Source organism: Monoraphidium neglectum (assembly GCF_000611645.1).
Source record: "Monoraphidium neglectum strain SAG 48.87 unplaced genomic scaffold scaffold01959, whole genome shotgun sequence".
Classification (NCBI taxonomy): Eukaryota; Viridiplantae; Chlorophyta; class Chlorophyceae; order Sphaeropleales; family Selenastraceae; genus Monoraphidium; species Monoraphidium neglectum.
In genome coordinates this window covers 12,662-13,486 of record NW_014011669.1, presented here as the reverse complement: position 1 = coordinate 13,486, position 825 = coordinate 12,662, and the positions used below count along the sequence as shown (strand labels likewise).

General features: G+C 70.4%; 1 protein-coding gene across 1 annotated transcript; it reads left to right on the top strand.

Annotated features, from left to right (window-relative positions):
• Window positions 1-148: 148 nt before the first annotated feature.
• Window positions 149-538, top strand: MNEG_9501 (hypothetical protein; the record flags this gene model as incomplete). Its single annotated transcript, XM_014042029.1, has 1 exon — window positions 149-538. A coding segment is annotated over one exon (390 nt), but the record flags the coding sequence as incomplete, so codon positions are not given.
• Between the last annotated feature and the right edge of the window lie 287 nt (window positions 539-825).

Here is an 825-nt window from a genome sequence, read left to right as displayed (position 1 = left end):
AAGCACGGGTCAGGGGCCCACGCCGCCCCCCTTTCCACTCTCTCTCACTCACACCAAACGCTGGCATCTCGTACGGTACTGATGACGCGCCCGACACCCCATTCGAATTATAACCCCCTGCACGCACGCACACAAACTAAAACGCCAGGTCGGCGGCCCCAAGGGCCGCGGCTGCCTGCTGCTGGCGGAGATGTCCTCCAAGGGCGCCCTCGCCGCCCCCGGCCCCTACGCCGAGGCCGTCGCCGCCGCCGCGGAGGCCAACCTCGATTTTGTTATGGGCTTCATCTCCATCAACCCGGCGGCCTGGCCCAAGCAGAGCAGCCCGGGGCTGATCCACATGACGCCAGGGGTGCAGCTGGCTGCGGGCGGCGACGACCTCGGGCAGCAGTACAACACGCCCGCGAGCGCGGTCGGGCAGAGGGGGAGTGACGTCATCATCGTCGGGCGCGGCGTCATCCGGGCGGCCGACCCCGCGGCGGCGGCGGCGGAGTACCAGGCGGCGGGGTGGGGCGCGTACGAGGCCAGCCTGGCTGAGTGAGAGCCCGGCTGGGGCCAGCTGGGCGTGTGCATCTCCAGCTGCGGCGGCGGCAGCGGCGGCGGCGGCGCCGCGAGCTGCCACACGGAGGCCGCGCTGTATGGGCCGGTCGGGCCGGCCGGAAAAGCTGTTGCTGTGCTCGTTGCTGGCCGTGCGGGGCGTGCAGCGCCGCCGCGCGGTGCTGCACTGCCGTTTGTTTCGGGTTTGGGCGGCTGCATGCGACGACGCACACGGTGCCGATCGTGGTGGCTGCACCGGTAAATGTACAGGCGGTGCAACAACTTTAGAAC